The sequence below is a fragment of the Cavia porcellus genome, unplaced genomic scaffold, assembly GCF_034190915.1.
Source record: "Cavia porcellus strain 051 isolate PalLab524CR breed Dunkin Hartley unplaced genomic scaffold, mCavPor4.1 scaffold_30, whole genome shotgun sequence".
Taxonomy (NCBI): domain Eukaryota; kingdom Metazoa; phylum Chordata; class Mammalia; order Rodentia; family Caviidae; genus Cavia; species Cavia porcellus.
In genome coordinates, this window is record NW_026947513.1 from 43282741 (window position 1) to 43305532 (window position 22792).

Here is a 22792-nt window from a genome sequence, read left to right on the forward strand (position 1 = left end):
AATTTCCATTTCCACAGTGGAAAGTGAATAGATCATGCAAATAAGCAAAAATAAATAGCGACATAGCAACATTAGAATGATCTGAAAGAGTTGAAAGTGTTTCTCTCAGATAAAAGATAGAGATTATGGAGGAGGGACTGAATTACTCATTAAAAATTGACTGACTCTTTAAACTATTAGCGTAAGCTCTAGAGGAAAAAAAACAATATTCAAATATAGCAAAGATGGACAACTGGAAAAAATATCGATGGTGAGCACATATCATCTAGATATATATTAAAATTCAAAGAACTGTAGTAATTTTTATTGTAAACCAAAATGAAGTGTTAAGAAGTTGACTATAGGGGCTGGGGATTTAGCTCAGCGGCATCAGCACCTGCCTTGGAAGCAGGTAGTCGTGAGTTCGATCCCTGGTACCAATGAAAAGGAAAAAGACAAAAAAAAAAAAAGAAATTGACTATATAAAATATAGTGTTAACAAATTAGTGGAAAATGTGAGAAATATAATTATGCTGATTTTTAAATTTTATAGTGGCATGCAAGTGATATAATTTCCAAAGTAAAAACAAACTGTTTTAAAAACAATTCCAAGTTTCTTCACATTTTTCAAAATTTTAAAAAACGTATATACGAAAAAATTTTATATGTCTTTGTTATGAAGAAATAATTATATTTTAATATTTCTTGATTTGTCTTCTTCAAACAGAGTGTGGTATCTTAATTATAAAATAATACTAGTAGGATCATCTTTGTAAAGGTATCTTTTCTGCCAGTTAGCTATATATGTATTCATTCATGTATTTGAATGGATGCCCACTTTAACCTGTATGTATTCAAAAGAGATCTGAAATTGAATGTTACACAAATGTTAAAATGCTTATTTCAGGGATTTAGGTCAGCAGCACAAGTGCCTGCCTGGCAAGTGCAAGGTCATAACTTCAATCCTTGGTAGCAAAAAACTAAAACTAAAAATAATGTTTATTTCTAGGACCCAGGATTACTGATGTCATTGTAAAGGGAGATGATTCATTGTTTGCAATTACTTCATCATTCGCGGAAATGGAAATAAAGATTACAACAAAATGAAATAAATACATATATATGTATGTACAATATACCAACCTCCTGCCAGAAAATGAACCAGGAGCCCAATAGTAATTCCAAGAATTGCCAACACTCCAAACGCAATGAGGGCGATTATCCACAGCGGCAGAGACATGCGGGAAGCTGTGACCGGTCTGCCGGTAAAAAAGATGGATATGAAAATATGTCAGAAAAATCACAGTCTTTTCAAATCTGCATTTCTTTCCTTTTTTCTCATCCCCAAAAGGCTCCGCAAGTAGACACAGTAATAGCAAAAGCTGTAGGAAGGAAGGGAGGAAGAAAGAAAAAGGGAAACAGAAAAAAGAGAGGACAGGGAAAAGAGTGCTGCCCTAAGAGCTCATGACTACCATGTTTTGAATTAAGGCCATGTTTCTGGGCCATAGGATCATTTTTTCCAGAGCATGCAGTTTTGGGCCCAATTATCTATACTTAGAGCAGTTCCTCCCAAGGTCAATGGATGGCAACAGAGTTAGTATCAGTAAGTGAAGAGCTCAGCACCTCCAGCGAGCGAGGGAGAAACGCCTTAGAATACCTGTGAACCTAACACCATCATCTTTTTAAGTATAAGCATGAGCCTATATTACTTACTATGTTCTTATGCACAAAGAAAACACGCAGATACAGAGTGCTGCGAAGATCAGGGTAGTGTTTGTGCATTTTACTAGCCTATTGCTCTGGACCCGAGGCATTTTTATAGAGAAGTGAGTCCTGATGCATCTATAGTAAGCTGCGTCTTTTCACTGTTTTACATATATACGAGTTGTTTGGAGCCACGGCTCTAGTTGCTGTAAGAATCTGTAAAGATGTCTCAGTCAAAGAGGAATGGAAGGCTGGATATATAGCTCAGCAGCACAGCACCTGCCAGGCAAGCTCAAGGTCCTGAGTGCAGTTCCCAGGACCAAGAAATAAAAGAATAAACTAAAGAGCAAAGGAACATAGTCTGGAAATAAGGAACCATGTGTAGTGTGGTAAGCATGATCAGTGATTCGTTTGTTTTCTATAGCACACTATGGGTCATAAATCAGCCAAAGATGACACTGGACAACTTGATGGTTTATGTTATGTATCAGCTTTGGCTGGACTCTGGTGTCCAGCTCTTTGGTCAAACATCAATCTAGATGTTGAGATCAGTTTCCATGGCTGTGATTAGACTGCAATCAGTTGACTGGAGGACATCATCTCTGAAAGCATGTATGGCTGAGCTCTATCCAGTCAGCGGAAGGCTTTGCCAGCAGACATTGGTGTTTGGGAAGGAGAAATTCTGCCTTGAGATCATCACATTTAAATTGTGCCTGAGTTCCAGCTACCAGCTGTGTGTGTGGTGTGTGTGTGTGTGTGTGTGTGTGTGTGTGTGTGTGTGTGTATACACATGTATACACAGGTTTATAGGTAAATTTAAGTATAGGTTTATATCTCTCTATCTGCCTCATTCTCTGTCTCTGTATCCTAGTGACTTTGTTTCTCTGGGGATCCCTGGCTGAGTGATAAAGAGAATCCAAAATAAGAATGACCTTTGATTCCACACAAAGACGTTAGGATTTTCACTGCTATATTTGGAATCCTTCAAGTGCGATTGGAGAGTGACCTGAATCAAAATTGTCTCAGAGGGCTTATTAAATATACAGAGTGAGATATTACTGCAGATCTACTGAATTTGAATTCTTAGAAGAGCTTAAAAATTTGCACTTTAACTCTCAAAGATTATTATCAGATTTTCCAAATTAAAAGTAGTAACTGGGGGCACTGTGCATAATATATTGGATTGAAGGTAAACATAAATTGGGTTGATGCTTTCAGAAGAACAAGATTGAAAAAAAAAACTACCTCTATTGATGTTTTATAGTTCTTCTAGAAAAATAATTTATTACATTTTTCTCAAACCTTAAACACCATCTGCCTATCTTCCCTCTTATCTGACACCATTTTTTTCACTAAGAAAATAGACTACATTAGAAAGAATGCTCATTCCGCGGGGGAACTCGTCATGAGTACCTCCACTATCTATCTTTCCCTCATGTTTATGCTGGTGCCTCTGCTTTATGCCATCCCCATCCCTCTCCTACCTCATTCTTGAACAGTTTGTGTTCTAATCATCTCAAATTAATCAGGGTTCCATGAACCCACCAGACTCCTTCACACCTCCATATCTGTGCGTGCCCTGTTCCTTGTGTCTGACATGCACACCTGAAGTCTGCCCACTGAGTTTCCAGCCAAAACTGCCACTTTACTTTGTCATCTCCTGTTCACTGATATCCTTTTAGCCAACTCCATTATGACTCTACACTTAGAATTTTTAAAAATTGTGTGTTTCAGCTTTTCACATCTAGCCACGCGCATGTTGTGGTCTGTTTCTTGTTTAAGGTTGAGAACACATGATGTGGCCTAAAATCATAGATAGTATTTGTTACACACATGAGTGAAGAAACACAAGGATGATGGAGGACAGCTCCATTGTGGGGAGAAACTGAGGCAGAGGGATCCAGATGATGCAAACAAAGCTTTCAGACCTAGTGAGGAGTCTGCTCTTCATCCTGTGATGACAACCATGCGGGCTTGCATTGCATAGGAGATGAACCTGCCTACCTGTGCACAATCACATTCAAAAGAAAGGAGAAAATGGAAAGAGAAGACGAGTGAGGACAGGCACTATTGTAATCCATAGGACTGGGGTGATGGGATGCTCAGCGATGACATTAAAAACGCAAAGTAAGCAAGGAGTTTGAGGAACTTTACAAGGCTAGAATATTGGCCAAACTTGATAACCATATTCCAAAAGGTTGGGACTGTGGTAAAGATGACATGGATTTTACTACAAGAATGAGGAAAAGTAAAATGAGATAGTGTGCAGAGAAAAAGATTGTAAAATTTTACATTTTGAAGCTGAAGGGCACTTAAATATCCAGTGCACTATTGATACTATCGCGTGAGTAGCCACCTGAGGAACCAGAGTTGCAGATATAAATCTAAGTGTCATCTCAAGTGGGAAAATGAAGCCTGTGAAAGCGGTCGGTATATTAGAGTGTCTATTCTGTAAAATATTGTGTAAAATTAATATTTCTCCTCTATGACTAACAATGTCACCTCTAATGCAATGGTGACTAAAAATTTTATATGCTTTTTTTCAGTTTCACATCTCACTCCCAATATTACAGCCATTTATATTATAAGCTTTTGCTTCTTCACTATCAAATTCAAAGTATTGTTAATCTTTTAGCAATGGGTCGGCACTTACCTCACTGAATAAGTATTCTGCGTCCCCAAAACCACCTTGTTCACTTCAGGGCACACCACACCCTGTCTTGACTTTTCTATTTCTCTTAAACTTATAAAATTTACTTATGTTTTAATAATTTCTTTCTTAGTTGGGGATTATAGTTTTTACTAATTTTATTTTTAAAGCTTCAATTCAAAAGAGGTCTTTCAGAATACATTCTTTGAAAAACACAGAATACATCGATTTTTAAAAAGATATGATCCAAAAATACATTTTAGAATTCATCTAAACACTGTGACTCAAAAGCAGAAGAATGAAATGACTTCCTAGTTTTCCATTTTATTTCATTAAAATTACTATAGGATTTTATGTTTCTATTTTCTTCCCTTTTTACAACTTTGGTCATTTCTTATCACACAGCTCAAATGATTTTCTGGCTTTTGACTCATAATCTAAAATCCTACAAACCAGGACAGAGAGTGAATAGCTGCTTGAAATAGTAGATACATCTGAAGTAGAAAACTTGCTTTGCTAGTAGCCAATTTCTGGTAAATCATATATAAGTTTTTCTGAAAGATCACATAAAAATTACTAGGCAGATACAGAATATAACTTACATCTTGTTATAAAAACTCCTAGCCTTGAACTATTCAATTACTTTAGAAAGAATCAAAAAATATAGCCTTCTAGTCAAGCATGGTGATGCATGCTTATAATCCCAGACCTCAGTAGGTTGAGGCAGGAGGATTGCTGTGAATTCGAGACCAGCCTGGGTTACAAAGTGAGCTCAAGGCCAGTCTGAACTGCATAGTGAGACCCTGTCTCAAAAAGACCTATTTTTCCCATTTGATAATATGTCTAAGAAAAAAATCCAAAATTTATAAAATTTGGTTTCAAAGTCTTTACTTTCAATTCTGGTGTTCATTCTAGTGTTCAATTCTAGTGTTCATTTTTTTGAAGTAGTCATCATTCAAGCACTCACATGCAATTACAGAGTTCAGTAGAGTCTCAAACAAAGCTGCAGAATCAGGCCTATGAGGTCAGCTGTGTAACTGGATTAAGGCCTCATTCGAGAAGATAATCATAGAACAAGGGCTCAAATCTGTCCAAAGGAACTGGGAGTTCATGGAAAAAGTGGCTTAGTCTTTTGAAATCTTTCAAATTTATGACATTATACAAATGAAAATGGTGAAAGTAAAGAAGGAGGTAGTCTAAAAATACATTCAGATAAAGGTGATGAGTATCTCATGGGCAAAGCCAAACAAATTAATCATGTTTTTATTTCCTCTTTTACATGTGTTTTATCACTTTTTATTAACAAAGGAAAGATGTGAACAATAAAAAAGTCAGGGTTATGAATGAAATAACATCTTGAATAAAAAAGAATCATGACAATATTTACTTTAATCCAAGAAAAATTATCTTAATATATTCTATCACAGTGAGTGTGCCTTTTCTAATCATAATTTATATGAGTACTAATATTATGAATAAGTGCATGTAAGTTATTTGCTTGTATAAGGCTCAGCTATTCTCCTCGATATACATATTTAGTGTTATATATTTAGTGATATATATTTTTGACAAATGTTTATGTCAGTTATACACTTATCTGAATACTAAATATTGTAAGATTAGATTCAGTTAATTTGGACAAATTTTTATCTATTTTGAGAATTTTTTGCAAGCTGAAAGCATGTCCCTAAAATTTTGTCATAATTTTCTACCTACATAAGCTTAAAAGAGACAGCACAGGTCCATACATAATCATAGTATTCTGGTTCATGAACATTTAATATGTAAACATTTTTGGATTTTCATATGACTATAGTAAACATCTATACAGAAGTGGTACTATGTGAAATTCATGAAAGCTCTGCAGAAAATATGAGATGTTAAACAAATAAAAAGAAGTCATACTCACTATCACTATCAACAATTTACGTTTGATTTCTAAGAAGAAAATGTTTTTTCTTCTACCTCCTCACCAGTTGATGGCAGTTACACATTCACACCACATTTTATTCACAGAATACTAAGCTTAATGCAACTTTTCTATAGCACTCCCCAAATAATTATTTAAAACTACAGATTCTACACATGAATACATGTTTGTGACAAGGTTGCCTCCAGGCAGAAAATCCAAATTGCTGTGCTAAAACTGCACATTTCCTGCCTGAATTCAATTGCTTTACTGGAACCCTGCAATGGGCAGGCAGGATGGGGAACCAGTGTTAACTTCATTTATGTCACAATTTTACACAAGCAAATTTCCACTTACCTATACATGATGCACAGATGGAATGGTTGTTGCTGTTAATGATGCTAGGGAAAACGTCTGCACTACATTCGTCCTGACCAGTGATTCTCAGGTAAATGCGCTAATCACAAGGATAATTGAGATTTTAAGGGCTGGGTGCAATCACAGAGGTGATTAAGAGGAAACTTGTTTAGCAAGTTGATGACAGCTTTGTATCTGTGGTTTAAAAGAAGAAATGAAAATTCTCTGAGTTGGATATTTAGAAGAAAAACAATGGATATTACTTTGATTGGTCATCTGAGAGGTCCACCCAAAAAAACCACCATGGATAGGTGAGTCAGAGTCTGACTCAGGCACTCTGCGGGTTTCCATGGCACAAGTTCCTTCTCAGCGAAACCGGCTCTCCCCACTAGGGCCCTCTCTGAAAAAATGGTTTTAGTTCTCCTGTTTGGGATAAATAATTCTGTGTCATTACTCCTTCAAAACATGCTCAATTTAAAAAATTTCACCGGGGCTCTCTGCATATATTTGTAGGAATGGATTTACAAAAGAAAAAGAAGGTTGTGAAGTAAGGACCATGTCTGTTTTGTTAACTCTTTATAGGAAAAGGAATTGGTTAGCTAGCAGACAGATGTTTTAATAAATGAGTATGGATTGGGTTTTTGAGTGAAACACCAAATTTTTTGGAAAATAAAAGCTCAGGAGGCCATTTAGATGTTTGGTTATGGTTCGTATAGTATGTAAGTAAACTTTCCATTCATTCTTTCATTTGATAAACATTCATAATGTACTTTCTGGGGCTGCACATTGCTCTACATATTGGGAATTGAACAATAGTGTATTAAAAGTTCCTGCCCTCTTGGACCTTACGCTCCAAAGAGAAAGAGAGACAAATGTTAACAAAATAGCAACACAATATTTAATGCAAGATAATTACACGTGTTATGAAGATAATAAAGCAGGGTGATTGTGGAGAGTGTAGAGCGTTGAGTATGGCTCCCTATATGGTGGGCTCCTCTGAGAAAGAAGGAGGCTTTAAGCAGAGACTCAAATTCCAAATGATGATAGTAACTGGTGTGATTCACCTTCCTAAGGTACATATCCATGGCATTTCTCTATTTAAAAAAATGAAGCTTTAAACTCTTAGCTGCTCTCTGTATAAAGTATAACCCTCTTTGGTTTGTACTGCATTCCCATGGAAATGTCATCTCTCTTTATCTGCCTTGTTCCATAGTACCTGGTCTACTTTGTCACAGATGAAAGTGTGGGAAAAAAGGACTACACTTGAAAGGCTCTTGTATAAACTGAGCCTATGTAAATCAAGTGTTTGCACAAATTCCAGAATATTATATTATCTTAACAATGATTTTATCTACAGATGATGACCTGAGAGATATCTCATGGTTTCCTTTCTTGAGTAACAAGTGCTTTCCACTCTCCTAATTTTATACTTGCACTCTTAACATTCCTGTGATCATGATTTCTGCCCTCCGGTGCTTATTCATAATTTACAATCATAGTTAGTTGCCAATTCTTTCACAAAGACTTCTTAGAGGGCTTCACTTTCTTTAATTTTTTTTTTAAATCTCTGACCTATAATCATTTACTGTCATCAGTACTTATTTGGAGCTTAGTCATCTGCTGTGATTTTTATGAATATTTAAATTTGTCCTGTGAATGAAATGTCCTATCACCTTAGTTGAATTTAAATGAAAGAAAAATATTGTATTTCTACTTTTTACATGCTCATCACAGTACCTAGAACCTAGATGATACTTAGTAAATAAGATATGTGTTTCAGATATATGATTAATGTCCAAAATACATAAGGTGCATTCTTAAAGTGAATAAATATTTTTTAAACTTATTACTAAGAATATACAGGATGTTTGTAGAAGAAATGCAGATGGCTAGTTTGAATATAACAGGTAATTAATCTTATTATTAGTAATTATAAAAATATAAAGTACAATAATCATATAGCTTTACTAAAATGTTTCAGAAGTTAAAAATATTTACTATCTCAAGATTTAGTGACAATATGGAGACCTGGAAGCTCATACATTGATGACTGGAGTTAGAAATGAGATACCAACTTTAGAGGACAGCTTGACATTGTTTACTTTTAAAACTATCTACCTTATAATTAAACAAGTTTCATGTGTATTTATCCTAGCACATGCACTTAAGCAGGGATATACGATGATATTTATTACAAAATCTGCAATAACAACAAACAAATTATTAATATGAGAATTGCCAAATGAACTGTGGTCTATCAATTTTCAAAATCTTGTGCAGGTATTAAAGGAAAGAGGTTACACTAGATGTAGTCAGTGAGCAGACTCATGCTCCCTCATTTTAAGTCCTCTTTTTATATAACAGATTGAATAGCTAAAAGCTGCATCTCCACAGCTCCTGAGCATCCTGGCTACACATTACATTTTTCTAGTTAGATAAGACTGAGAAGGGAGGAGGTCACAGGCTTTCTAAGGCAAAAATGAAGTTGCTTTTGGACTCACCAGTAAAAAGTCATCAAGATGTGGTGTTTCTGCAGTGGGCTCTCTTGTCCGTTCTCTGGCTTCCTGGAGCTAAGAAACAACTTAGAGTAAGCTGAGTCCAGTCTAGTAAATGGGTGACAGGTCCAGCCCTTCCTACAACTTTTTAGATGTTTTCAGATACCTGTTTAACATGTCTTGCTGGGAACCTGACTGTTAGTTACAGATTTGACCATTTAGAGAAAGATTTCAAGGAAAATTATTGAGTAAATATGAGATGCAGAATGACAATTCCACATGGTATCTTTAAATGTAAAACAAAGACTTACACTGCATTTTTTAAATGAGTACTAATATATGTATTTAAAATTATGTATTTATACATGAAAAGACCTAGAAGGAATCACAAAATGAGGATTACTCTGAAGAAAAAAGAAATATAGTCAAACTGAAAGTGACAAATAAACTTTAGCCTGATTTACTATAGGTTCATTTTCTTTATGGCGATATGTGTTAACATATTCCTTATGTAATTTAGAAAAATGTAAATATATATGTCACCCTAAAAACTTGTCTTCTATAGGGATTTGAATGCATGAAAAGATAAAATAGACAATAAAATATAGATTCTTGGAGACTCAGGGTCAAATTAATATTAGCTCAAAACTTCATTGCCTTTGTAGGACATTCTTGGATGATATGGTTCCTTAACTACAATGAGCACAAATCCATGAGAATATAGTGGGCAAAAAGCTTTACAAATGTGTGACCTAACTTTCAAAGTGCAAATAGAAGTCCATTAGAAAAAAGTCAGAAGAGAGCACTCCAAAAAGAGTAAACCATTTGCAAAGAGACAGAATAGCACCTTTCCAAAACCTCTAACAGTGTGGTTGGAACATGTTTTGTACAAGGAGATAATGAAGAGAAACATACAAAAGTAGCACCCAGATTGATTTCATTTAATTAGGTATAGCAACCACACCCTCCGAGCCAATTACTGAAGAATTCCAGAAACACAGGGATGGAAAAGAGCCCTTGAGCAGCTCACAGTCTAAAAGGAGATTCTGATGCATAAAGAGATAATTTTTACAACTGGAAATGCAAAAGTACATGCCCTGGGCAACTGGGAACATCTGCCTAAGAATGTGAGGGAGTATTTCCTGGTGAAGGTGACATCTGAGTTGGGCTTTAAAAATAAGAAGAGTGAGTTGAGTGAGTTTTTATGGATTTGCAAATCAGAATAGAAAGTTGAGGGGGTTTTTTGGTTTTCTTCTCTAAAAGAGTTGAGGCAGGGGCAAAGGTAAAACAGGATTCTAAGCAGGAGAAGGAAGTCTCCCAGAGGAACTGTTTACTGGGTCCCTTGCCTTCTAAACATTGCCAGTAGGCTGCATCAGTAATATGTAGCAAAGCCAACAGTTCAGGTATTGGACTGCACTTTCTTTAAAAAGAAGCTGGGTTTCTTGAGCATACCTCTATGTATCTCTCTGGCCATTATTTTTTCTGCTTTGATTGTTGCTTATCTTGGTGTTTTGCTCTTTTCTCTTTCACCAAATGGCTGGGAAGAGTATCGTGAAAACAATCACTCCTTACTTTTAACTAGTGATTTCTGTCTCACTGGAGCTTGTTTTTGGGTAAGTACATCTGAATTAAAGAGAAAAAAGCTAGATTTGAAAGACATCAGATATTGTCTACTGGAATTCTGTTTTTTCTTTACTCAGTTACAAATGCCTACTCTGAAAGTTTTAAATGAAGGGACTTCTTAAAGTGACAACATAAGAAAGTATCATTTTATGTTCACAATTAAGCATAATAATAAACATACTATAACATGCTTGGTTAGGAGGCAAGAATTAAACAGTATAACCTTAAAATGTGAAATGCTCCTGACATGTCATTATGAAATATTTCAGAACATAATCTTCTGAAATTTACTTCCATTAAAGTTTTGAGAAGTGGATTCAACAACATATCTGGCACAATGACCAAAAGCTACCTTATCATCTCATGAAATAGAAATGTGCTCTAAGTGCATTATCTAGTAAAGATTTCTTTTAAAACCATAAATGAGAAATATTTACATTCATTGATGTGGTGAAAGTGTTTAACAACCAATTCATGCAGCAAGCATATGGGAGATAATTTTTTAACATTTATCAATCTCCATGTTGTAAATGTAATACTTCAGAAATTTCTAACTACCCACATGAACATCACTAAGTATGGCTTTGCCAAGGAATGACCTGTAGTGCCATGTTACATGATTACATCACTCAGATACAATAAATGTAAGTAACCTCAAAACCACAAATAACAAAATGTAGTAAAATAATTAAGATAATTAATTTGAGTATTCTATACATTTAATTTTCAGCTATGACTGTGCTTCACAACTGGTTTACATAACTCCTGTAGTTTTAACATCTGACTTTTGTTTGTTAGTACAAGGCAGTTTCAGTACACCAGTGCTATTCTTTTAAATATTAACATTTGCAAAGTTTCACAAGGGATGAATATTTTGAAAGTGTTTAAATCCTTCCATAGGGATCCTTCCATAGGGAGAAAAGCTCACATTAAAATTTTAATTAAAAGTAAAGGATGCTGTACAGCAAGAGAAAGTGTAGAGTAGCATTGGATAACCAAAGGATCTATAGTGCAAGATTTTCACAGTGCTTATTTGTGGAAAGCCAGTTGAAGCTGGAAACTGACCACATGTGCAGGAGACCCAGCCAGCCTGGTCTGAGAACAAAGACCACCCAGGACAAGTCTCAAAAAGAAGGAACTCCAGGCTCCTAAAACGTCATGCCCTTAGGTTGCTGTACATATACATTACTAAGCAATGTGACATTAAGTTGCTAAATGTATAAATAAATGCCCTTGCAGTGAGAAGGCAGTTTCTTTTCTTCTATCCAAAGAGAAAGATCTCTACCTAACCCCAGCTTTCATCTCTTCTCTATTTTTTATCCCCTTGTAGTCCTACATGGGAACTTTAAGGGTCTTGCTGGTTGTACACATAGACACGTACACATGTACACACACACACACACACACACACACACACACACACACTTCTAGATTAAAGAAGTGAAGAGTGGTGAAGAGTGGTGTGAAGAGTCTCAACTTTAGGAGATCTTGAGGCACAAGATTTTCCTAAGATATTGGACTAGCAAATAAACCAACCTAAGGATTATCAGGAAAGTTTCAGATTTTAAACTTCACATAAATCATACTGGCTTTATTTCAACCATAAGTCAAAGTAAGTATCCAGTAAAGAAAATGTGGTATATTTGCACAATGGAGCACTATTCAGTCACATAGAAGAATGCAGACCTATTGTTTGCAGCATAATATATGGAAATGGAGGATGTTATGTGTAGTAAAATAAGCCATACATACAGAAAAACAAAGCTCTTATGAGAAAGCTTTAGTACAGTACTCATTACTTTGGGGAAGGGTGTGTGTGCATAATGGAGTATGGGGGAATGTTGATGGAAAAAGGATGCTGGGTTTAATTAGTTCATGCTTTATATGTGTATGCAAAACCATAATACTATGTACCAAATTTCATAAAGTCAGCTTATTCCCAGAGATAAAAAGAAGAAAAAATATATAAGGAAAGAAATTGTTGGAGTTAAGAAATTGTTGGAGTGCACGTAAACAGATAGAGGGAGTAAACTGTTTACCTGGGAGAAAGAGAAGAATCATGGCTGGAGAAATATAGAAAAAATATTTAGGGAACATATGGACCTCATTAACCCTTGTGACTGGATTTTAAGATAATACTATTCAGTATGGTTCCTAATCTCAGCCATTCAGTGATTAGGAAACATCCACTGAAAATCTCAAAAGTTGAGTGTAAATATTGTTATGTTATGATATTTCCAGGCTATGTGTTGAATGGAGAAATGAACTAGGGTGACTATGACTTCTGAATTCACTACATATAAGATGGGAATTATTACACACTCTGAAATACCTCTAAAACCAAATAATCTTACTATATCCTTTTTTTCCCACTGTATTTTAAAAGAATTCCTCCTGTCATTTCACAAAGATACACTTATGACCCAAGGAAAAGAATAAGTATGTTCATTTTTACTGGACAATTGCAGTCACTTTCCATTTCCCTATTTCTCAGAGTGTAACATCTTCCCCTATCCCAACCCATTCTTTTCAAGGAAGCTAAAGGTTACTTGAATAACAGACTGTCTCATCTTTGCCTCTGCTTAGAAAACTCCAGGACCAGGGCTTTTCCGGTGTCATGGCACCAAAATGCTCACCTCTAGCACATTGCGGAGAGGACCCTAGCTGGATGGCCTGTTTTCTGTGACCTCTTCAAACTACCTCCTGTATAAGAAAGACTCTAGGAGACCCTTAAACTGTGCAATGGGAGTGACTTCATGCTGGAGGCTAGAAGCAACTGAGTGGACTGACCAGGAGGGGAGGTGGCACAAAGAAATACAGTGCATGTCACAGCAGCTTGACTGATCCCCACGCTGCCGCCTCTGGTGTCTCTGAGCTGCGGGCGAGACCCATCACTGTGGGCCTGGCAGAGGCTGGAGAAGCAGAGTGACTCAGTGCCCACCAGTTGCCCCCAACCCTGCCCCACTGCCAATGGCACCACTGCCACCACTGCTACTGCCAATCCAGAAGGGAGGCGGCACAAAGCCCGCTGCCACCACTGCCACCTGGAGGGAAGGCAGCACAAAGAAATACAGTGCAGGCTACAGCAGCTTGACTGATCCAGAGGGGAGGGGCCAGCATAGACTGTCCCTGTTTGCAACTCACTAGCATATGGCAGTGTGAAGGGTCATCTAGCCAGCATGCTTCAGAAGAATTGTAACAAACAAAGAAAGAAACTGGGGCCTCCTGGAAGAAGCAAAAAAGATGGGAAGAGGAAGCAACAACAAAAAGTCCCCAGGTCCCAACCCTAAAACATGGACCCAGGACAGGTAAATACAAAGGAGAATGAGAACAGCAAACATGCAGACACTGGTGCAGACACAGCACCAGTGGACATAAACCGATATATTTGGGACCTCATGGATGAGTTGAAAAAGTGAAATATTTAGACCAATAAAGCAAGACATAAGAAGATTAATAAAAGAGATACTAAGCAGCCCTCAAGCAGACACAGAGAGAAGAAGGGAGGAACACAAACAAAGGAGAGGACCATTTGATGAAGAATATAAAAAAATATAGAACACATGAAGCAGATTCAAAGAGATCGCCAGGAAATTAAAATCTCTGTGGAAAGATGGCAAATCAGCTTGAAAGAAACTAAGGATAGATTATCCGAACTGGAGGACAATTTTGCATTGTGGGAGTATGAAAGGGAAAACTTTTCAAAAATAACAAGGAAGCAAGCAATAACAATACAAAGGCTAGAAGATGACAAAAGGACTTGACAATAAAGTACTTGACAATATGACAATATGTCAACATGTATGACTTGACAATAAAGAATGTGAATGAAGAAGCAGGGGTACAAACAAAGGAACTACAAAGGTTATTCACAGAAATAATTAAGGAAAACTTCCCAAACGTAGGAAAAGGAAATGATATTCAGATGTATGAGGCATAAAGAACTGCAGCCACCTACAACCAAAACAGAGCTACACCCAGGCATATAATAATCAAGATCCCAGAAATTCAATATAAGAACAGAATATTAAAAGCTATTTGAGGCAAGAAACAGATAACCTATAGAGGAAGGCCCATCAGAATAACAGCAGACTTCTCGACACAAACCATCAAGTCAAGAAGAGCCTGGAGTGAAATATTCCAAGCCATGAAAGAAAATAACCTCCATCCCAGATTGACATACCCTGCTAAACTATCTTTAGAAATTAATGGAGACATAAGATGATTCCAAAACAAAGAGGAACTTGGGAAATTTGCAACCACCAATCCAACTCTACAGAGAATACTGCAGGGCATTCTACAGAGAGAAAAGTACTAGGATTCCAGGAACAGTGGCAGAGAGGCCTCAATGCATGGAGCAGAAAACAGAATGAAGAAGATAAGCACACAACTGATGGCAAAAAAAGCATAACAGAAATGAGGCAGAGAAGATTTTATTCAAAACTGATATGATTGATAGTATCAAGTCTGAAAGTATAGGCAACTACACTGAAGATGACAAGACTCTTCAATACACATTCTGGTTTGATAACTGCTGGTTTTTGAAGTTCTATACTATAAACAAAGTTGTGCTTTTATTAATACTGCTATGCACTGATATATTCAATTATACTATGTCTGATGATATAGCCAGTTCTATTGGAGATAATAAGAGACAACACAGGAACCATGTTAGAACTCTTTTTGTACTATGTTTATTTCATTTCATGTGTTTATAGGAATATTTTTTGTTTTGCCTTGCTTTGATTTGTTTCTCCCTCCAATATAGAAAGGATAGAAATACATGTTAAGACTCATGTATGTGTAGAATCTATAAACAGTTTATGAGAACTGATCTTATGACACATGATGAAATGAACAGATACTTTGAAGAAAAAGAGACACTAAAAATACCCAGTGCTGATCCTGGAGTGTCATAGTGTGAAACCCAGCAATAGTATTATTCTTTGTTCAAAGCGATATTAGCCTGCTTGAGTTTATTCAATCTCAACACAATTGAAGATATGGATAACTGCATGTATGTTTAAGTGCATAGGATTGATAACCATATGTCTATGAACAGAACTGGTTGCAATCTTACTGTTTGAACCCCCACTTTATATGCTCCACTTTAGTATCTTGAATAACTATTTGTAAGAAGACAATCTGCAATCATCAACTGGTGATTTCCTACGGTTATTTTTTTCTTTGAAATTATGTATTATTTCTACCCATTTTCTGCTTTGTTTAGTCTTTCTTTAAATTAAATTTTTTTAAAAAAGACACTACATTACGCAGTGCTAATCACGGAGTGTCATGATGTGAAATCCAGCAATACTATTCTTTGTTCACAATGATTTTAACCTGCTTTAGTTTGTTTAATCTAAACATAAATGAAGATATGGGTAACTGCATGTATGTTTAAGTGTATAGTATTGACAACCATGTTACTAAGTTTTTGTTGGACAGTTCAACAGAACTGTTTGTGGTTTCACTGTTTGAATTCCCACTTTACATGTTCCATTTTTGTACTTTGAACAACTATTTGTAAAATGACAATATGTAAACATCAACTAGTGATTTCTTACTGTTTATTTTTTTCTCTGAATTTATGTATTATTTCTACCTATTTTCTATTTTATCTTTCCCACTGGGAGAATCAGACAACACACCCCTGTATGCCTGCCACCATTGTGGGAGTCCCAGCACAGACACACAGGCTGAGAGAAGGAGCAGCCCCACCAACACACACCTTTGACCACCAGTGTAGCTGCACAGATCTGGAGAAGCCTGCTCTATGCCCTGCTAACTCCCTTGGAACCTGAGGTCAGAGAAGCCCAGGTACCTGTCCCATTCTCCTACACCAGGGAAGGGCAGTGGAAGATTTTATCAAAATAAAATATTTTTTGTGTTAATTTTCACATAACAATTTCTTATTTATTCTGTTTCTGACATCATTTGTATGTTAGACTCCAGCCTAAATGCTAGGAATAAAGTGATGAATGCAATTCCTATCTGCATGCTTTTTATTTATTTTAAAGACAATAAAATGAAACAAAACAAAGCAGAACAAAACAAATCAGAACAGAATAATTCAAGCAACACAGGACTTCAAAACAAGATTACAGGAAATCAACAGTAGCTAACATAATTCTCTTGTTTTCTTCAAAATGGCTGTCTATACCTTCACACACAATAAATTCAAACAAAACAAAATAGTATAAAACCAATTAAAACAAAAGAACGAAAGCATTACAGGACTTCAAAATAAGATAACAAGAAATGAACAATAATTACTTATAATGTCTCATTTTCTTCAAAATAACCAGGAGCTATATTTTTTAAAACATTTTTTTAGGAAAAAAACTGAAATGGTTTTCAGACATTTGTATTTCTAAGAAAGCATTTTAATATTGGAAAATCTGATTTTAACTACATTATATAGAACATTGGTAGTGTTCTTACTGGTGAATTATAAAAAATATGTCTTAACTCTTTAGTGTTTCAACTCAATTATGCATTTATATTCTTTCCCAATGGTTACAGTCTCACTAAATTCAATTCTTTACCAATTTCTAGTGTTCTTTTTCTACTTTTAAAACTTTCTCCAGGACTTCAGGAATCCTTAGACACCAGGCAGTAGCACATTTCTTAACAGAACCCAGAAATAAATATGACATTACAGAAAGCAACAAACTGACAAAAATCAGAAGATATGCAGATATTCTGGCAACTTATTAGGTTTTTCAGACAAACTTAAAACAAAATTCCATTTACCTGTGCATAATGTTCTAACAGTTGCAGAATTGGGAATCACGCGGTGGGAATGGTGGCACTGATAATGATGGTGATGATGATGGTAGTGGTGACAGAAAGAAGAGCCTTCTTTCAGTTCATGATATATATCCAGTATTGTTTGATTGGTTTTTATGAGCTGGGTGAAATGTAAAGAATATCATGAAGCCTGCCTGGCTAATGTTAATGAGACTCACATTTCAGTGGTTCTGGGAAAGGAGTCACACAGGAATGACATCCCGATTTGGATGGATCATCTAAGAGTTACACCCAAGAAACAATTTTGGGGTAAATAGGAATAATCCTCTCTGGTAAAAATGTCATGATGCTGCTTGTTCCTTTTTATTGAAACTAGATGTAATCTGATAGAAGTTTTTGACAAATGATTTTCCATGAGGTTTCAATTCAATGTAATGCTGGTACTATTATATCATGTTAAAATATGAAATTCCATTTAATTATTCATAATATCTGCATTCCCCTCATTATCTGTGAGAACAATCATCCTTTCACATATTTGGGGGAACTTTGGGTTTCCACTTCTGAGAAATGCTTGTATATAAAGTACATGTTACTTTTTACTTAAGTATGATTATGATGATTTTTGTTTCATTCGTTTCCAAAAGTCTACAAAAATATAAAAGTTTTTATTTTTGAAAGAACTTTTGTTTCGGGGGCTGGGGATTTAGCTCAGTGGCATAAGCGCCTGCCTTGCAAGCATGTGGTCGTGAGTTCAATCCCTGGTACCAATTAAAAAAACAAAAAACAAAAAAACAAAAAAACAACTTTTGTTTCACTTTTCCAAAGTTCCAATAGAATTGAAGTAAGTTTGATAACCTGTAATCTTTCACATATTCTTGGATTCTTAACCTAATACTACCCTGCTTTTTTTTTTAAGTGAAACTTTATAAAGTTTAAGTACATTTTCCTTTTACCTATTTTCATATTTTTTTGTTCTTGCTATTTTACATGAAATTTGAAATGGAAGCTAATTAGTAAGCAGTATCTTCATCTTCCTTTCTGTATTACTTTACATGACTACCTCTAGGAATAAAAAAATTTATATTCTTTTTAAAATCTACTCGAGAGCAATATTATAGAATTTGGGATTATTGCTCACTTTTCAGCCGTGTTGTAACCCTGGCCTTGGTCCCCTGACTCTGAAGAGGGCTCTGGCTCTCTCTATGACCTCTAGGTATCAATATCTCCCGTGCAGGTCGGTGTATTCTGACAAATCCATAAGGACATAATTTCACTCCATCTCTTTGTGTGGACTGCTGTTCCTCTTCTTTTTGCTTGTTTTTGTTCACTCTCCAAGGCCTTCTTAGTATTGGTTTTTATATTTTTTCCAAATTTTATAACTCAACTCTAATAGTAGGGTTTGATATAAAACATTTTGTCATTACTGTAAATAAAACAGTACTTTAAAATTATAATTCAAAAGGTATTAACCTTTGTTTTTAAGGTTAGTGTTTTACATGTACTTATGTGTGGTCTAAGAATCTCTATTTTTTATGAGGACATTTTTCCATATTTTCTTGTCCAAATTTTAATGTGCATTTGTACTTAGAGCAAAAATTTGCATGAAATTGATTTTGTCTATATTATGAAGGAGAAGACATATTTCTTCAAGTAAATGTCAACTGACCTTGTATATCTTCCTAAAAAAAATCTATACAATTCTTTATCCACTTTATTGCAATGCAATTTGTTATAAATCAAATTCAGATCAAATGGAGGTCTATTTCTCATCTTCTTGCTGTTTCTTTGATATATTTGCTGTTTTGTGCCATATCACATTGTATTAATTATTGAAATTATAGAATTTCTTGATATCTGGTAATGTGAGTCCATATTTATTTTCCATTTTCACAGTTGCTTTGGATACTTTTATTCTGCTTTAGTTTCATATAAATTTTAGTATCTTCTAATCAATCTCCAAAAAGAAATTTCTAGAAGTGCATTTCAGTTGTATTGATTCTACATTAAATTAGAGGATGATTAGCTTCTTAAATTATTGATGCTTCAATTCATGGATTTGGTACATGCTTCTATTTATTTGGATTTTCATTATTTTCTTCTAGGTTTTATGTAAGTATCTGAGTAGCAGTCTTTACATTTATCTAGTCTCATTACAAATATTTAGTCTTATTATAAATAATATTATTCCTTAAGTTTAATGTTGTTTTGTCATCATATGGAAATAAAATTGAGTTTTGTACACTTAATAGTAACACAAAGCTCATATGATTAATTTTAATTTTTTTCTGCTGCCATATTCTTTTGAATTTTTAGTATACATCTATATCACTGTGTAATTTGTAAACAAGGAGTGTCATTACTTCCTTTTCATTTGCTTATTTTTGTTTTGTTCAAGCTGATTTATTCATTTATTATCAGTTGAATAGGATGATAATAGGCATTCTCTCATCTCCAATTTCAGGGAAAATCTTTCAGTAATTTCACTTTTTTTTTTTTTTTTTTTTTTTTTTTTTTGGTACTGGGAATTGAACTCACAACCTTGCACTTGCCAGGCTAGCATTTGTGCCACTAAGCTGATGTGTAGCCCTAAGTAATTTCACTATTAAGAGAGAGATTTGCTATCATTTTATCATATAAAAATTATTTTCATTTTGGCTAGTTGAGGTTTTACAATATAAAGAATTTGCATTTAATCAAATGCTATTTTGTGTTCATTGAAATATATTCTAAGTTTATTTTATCATTACTGTGACTGTAATTGATTTATACCTAAATATTAGAAGAATCTTGTGTTTCTGGAACAACTCTAACCGGATGGTAACTTAGGGCACACTTTATGTATAATCACTAGGATTTGTATGCTAATATTTTGTTTGGGATTTTAGCATCCATGCTTCTGGGAGACAGGACATAATCTTCTTGTCTTGTCTTTCTACTGAATCTTCTGCAGTAACTCTAACTCACAATATTATTTTCTGAGATAAATGTGCACATATCACATAACAAATAATTATTTATTGTTTCATATGTGCCATCATTATTTCCTCAAATGGACTATAAACTCCTGGGTGTGTGTTTTCCCTAATTTTCCATACATTCTACCTTCTCAATAAATATTTACAGGCAGATTATTCTCATAACATGGAACAGGAAGAAAGTTCCTTCTCCATTTATTTCAATATAGTCTTTAGTTGTCATTGGTATGATTTTATTTTTCATTTGTAATAATATTTTAAGTTCCTCTAGATAGAAAGCTAAAGGAGGCCCTTTTTGTTTAAGCTCACAGCAAAATTAAAGACTCACAGATTTCTAATAATCCTCCCTGGCCTTCCTCTGCATGGCCTCCCTGCTCCCTTCTCTTATCTGCATCCCCTGGCAGCCAGTTACCTTTTTGTTACTATTCAAATGATTAACCTAGATGCAAACAGTGTGTCCATGTCCACTGCTTACATCACAATTCACCCTGAGAGCCGTTTATTCTGTGGGTTTGGACAAACAGAATAGCATCATGCTGTGTGTCCTACAGAAGAGTCTTATCATCGCTAAAGTTAAAGAAAGCTTTTCCTTACACTGTTCCTTGGTGGACTCAATTCTTAAGCAGAACCTAGTTTGAAACATTAAAATCAGAAGCTCAGCTGTGCCAGCACAGTGCACCATGCTGTAGTGTGCCATGATCTGTGCCCACCAAGACTGGCGTTGAGAAGGAATTCCAAACCGCGGGGTCCGGGGTGCAGGACTGTGGGAGCTGAGCCCTGCCAGGTGGGGTTCTGCCTTTTCCACAGCAGCCCTCACATTTGCAGGAAGTGTGCTGTCATCAGGGAGTTTGGTGTCTTCTCTCATTTCTCCTTTGCATGTCTCTACTTGCCTTTCAGCTTTCACCCATGAATTGAAGCAGCAGAAGCTGATGCCTTTCCCAGAAGAAAGCAGAGGTGAACCATGCTCCTAGACGTCTCCACCTCTTTACCCATAGACTGAAATAAACCTCTATTCTTGTAAATAGCCCAACCTTATGACTTAGGAGGCATATCTTTCAGTCCAAGATGTTATTTAGCGAACTTAAAATGGAAACAACCCTATTCCCTGTATACAGAATGCACCAGTATTTAGGAAACTCTCAGAGGGTCAAATCAACCTCGTCAGTAGCCTCTTAGCAAGAGATGCATATGTATGAAACCCACGCATATGTGTGAAACTCAAGTGTTATGCAATTTGACTGCCTGTTTCCTATATATGTAGGTTATAACCCATTTCTAAATATTTCTGTTAAGTTCTGGGATAAAATACTGTTGAACTTCAGCAATTTTTATTTCTCAGGTTTTATGAGCTTTCCAAAAACGTTACCCAATATTATTTCTGCAGGGTTTGTTTTTTAAATGTTGCATTAAAAATAGCATTTGAGTGTTTGTATTTTTAAAGTAAATATTAGAATCATATTCTCCAGATTTACATCATGTGTACAGGCATATTTTCTTAGCTAATGTATGCTCTGATTTTTGGATTCATAGCACCACCTAAAGTCCTAAATAGATATTTCTCTGAATAAGGTCAGGGTAGAATTGACATAGTATACAGCATACTTTGTGTAGGCTGTGTCACAAAGTTTAAAAAATCAAAATACAACAAAAGTACTGCATTCATAAGACATGAGTGAGCATTACCACTTGCAGAAGTGTCTTTCTGGCTGAGTTCAGGTGAGGGTCTGTGATCCTCAGGAGAGGCTCATCCATCCCACGGCCCACCCTTCCACTTGCAGCCCCCACCACAGATCCTGTGGAGGCCAGCAAGACTCACCCCTCCACCCTTCATCCCTGCACACCGCTCGCCTGGGGAAACTCTAACCTTTAGCTCATGCCAGTTTCATTTTTAAATATGAACCGTCGTGCTTTCAGCAACTCACAATATCCTGCTGAGATGTTCCCTGAAAGTCACAGTAGGTTTCCTGGACTTCTTCGGTACTGAGTCAGTTCTCTGAACATACCTTCCCCCCTCATGTCTGCAAACTGGCTTTCTTGCTGTGCAACGCTCTCCTGAGGTCAGACTTCTTTCTGTGTCACCAGTTTTATTATTATTCCAATAAATGAATGAGTATCATCACTGCTACTTCAAGATCATTGTCTCTTGCTGCTGCCTAAAGTCACAGTAACTCTCTCTGCGTTACTGTGAATCCACGTGGCGGGGTGTATTTGCAGATTCATATGTACAGTGCAGTCGACTGCTGCCTGGTGTGGTGGTGCATGCCTGGAATCCCAGCCCCTAGGCTGAGGCAAGAGGATCACTGTGAGATCAACACCAGCCTAGGACACATTGTGGGTTGAAAAT

The 22792-nt window shown here is 35.8% G+C and overlaps 1 protein-coding gene across 1 annotated transcript in view; it reads right to left on the reverse strand.

Moving 5' to 3' along the window:
• Tmprss11b (transmembrane serine protease 11B) overlaps positions 1–21313 on the reverse strand; it is a 33809-nt gene extending 12496 nt beyond the window's left edge. The window contains exons 1-3 of the mRNA XM_063240554.1: positions 21128–21313; positions 13673–13761; positions 1123–1238 (exon numbers count right to left, since the gene is read on the reverse strand). Coding sequence (XP_063096624.1) covers positions 1123–1238; positions 13673–13761; positions 21128–21313 — 391 coding nt within the window. The remainder of the gene's footprint in view (positions 1–1122; positions 1239–13672; positions 13762–21127) is intronic.
• Positions 21314–22792: the final 1479 nt, after the last annotated feature.